Below are 547 nucleotides of genomic sequence, written 5' to 3'. Positions count from 1 at the left end.
ACACCTGTCAAATCGCACCCCAGGCAGGGCTGGGGGTGGAAAGGTTTCCGAGCACTAACAACAGGGTCTGAATTCAAGCCACTGCCGGAGAGAGAAAGCATCCGTCTCCTGCCAACTCCTCTCTTGTGGCTGCTCAGAGCCACGTGTTGTATTACTTTCTTATGGTGTCAGGGGAAATACCGGAGCGGACCAGCAGCAAACACATACTTTACCAGCCGATGAATCCTCCAGCTCCAGCAGCCTCTTCAGTCTGCTTGTCTTATGGGCCTTGCTGGGGGCTCCCAGGAGTCTGACTACTGACCCACACATGTTCTGAAAGAAACATTTCTCCAATTTAAAACAGAGAATTGGCTAGAAAATAACTATTTGAGAAAACTTCCCTCTGCCCCACAATGGGGGACTGCCACATCTCTGCTGGACTCCCCAGGGCCCACCCCACTTCTGCCCTGCCTTCCTTTCCCTGGACTGTCACTGTCCTTTTAGGCAACAAGTGCTAGGCAGGACTCCCGCCGGGGCCTAGCAAAACCACTCTTGAACTGGTTAGAAA

At 52.7% G+C, this 547-nt stretch overlaps 1 protein-coding gene across 4 annotated transcripts in view; it reads right to left on the bottom strand.

Moving 5' to 3' along the window:
- The window catches only part of SPOCD1 (SPOC domain containing 1), a 32,655-nt gene that overhangs the window by 21,679 nt on the left and 10,429 nt on the right, over positions 1-547 (bottom strand). For all 4 annotated transcript variants that reach the window (XM_006019358.3, XM_025198734.1, XM_006019359.3 and 1 more), the window contains one exon: positions 208-312. In XM_006019358.3, coding sequence (XP_006019420.2) covers positions 208-312 — 105 coding nt within the window. The remainder of the gene's footprint in view (positions 1-207; positions 313-547) is intronic.

Source organism: Alligator sinensis, unplaced genomic scaffold (genome assembly GCF_000455745.1).
Source record: "Alligator sinensis unplaced genomic scaffold, ASM45574v1 scaffold337_1, whole genome shotgun sequence".
Taxonomy (NCBI): Eukaryota; Metazoa; Chordata; order Crocodylia; family Alligatoridae; genus Alligator; species Alligator sinensis.
The sequence above is the reverse complement of the archived record's forward strand: the minus strand, read 5'-3'. Positions and strand labels throughout refer to the sequence as shown.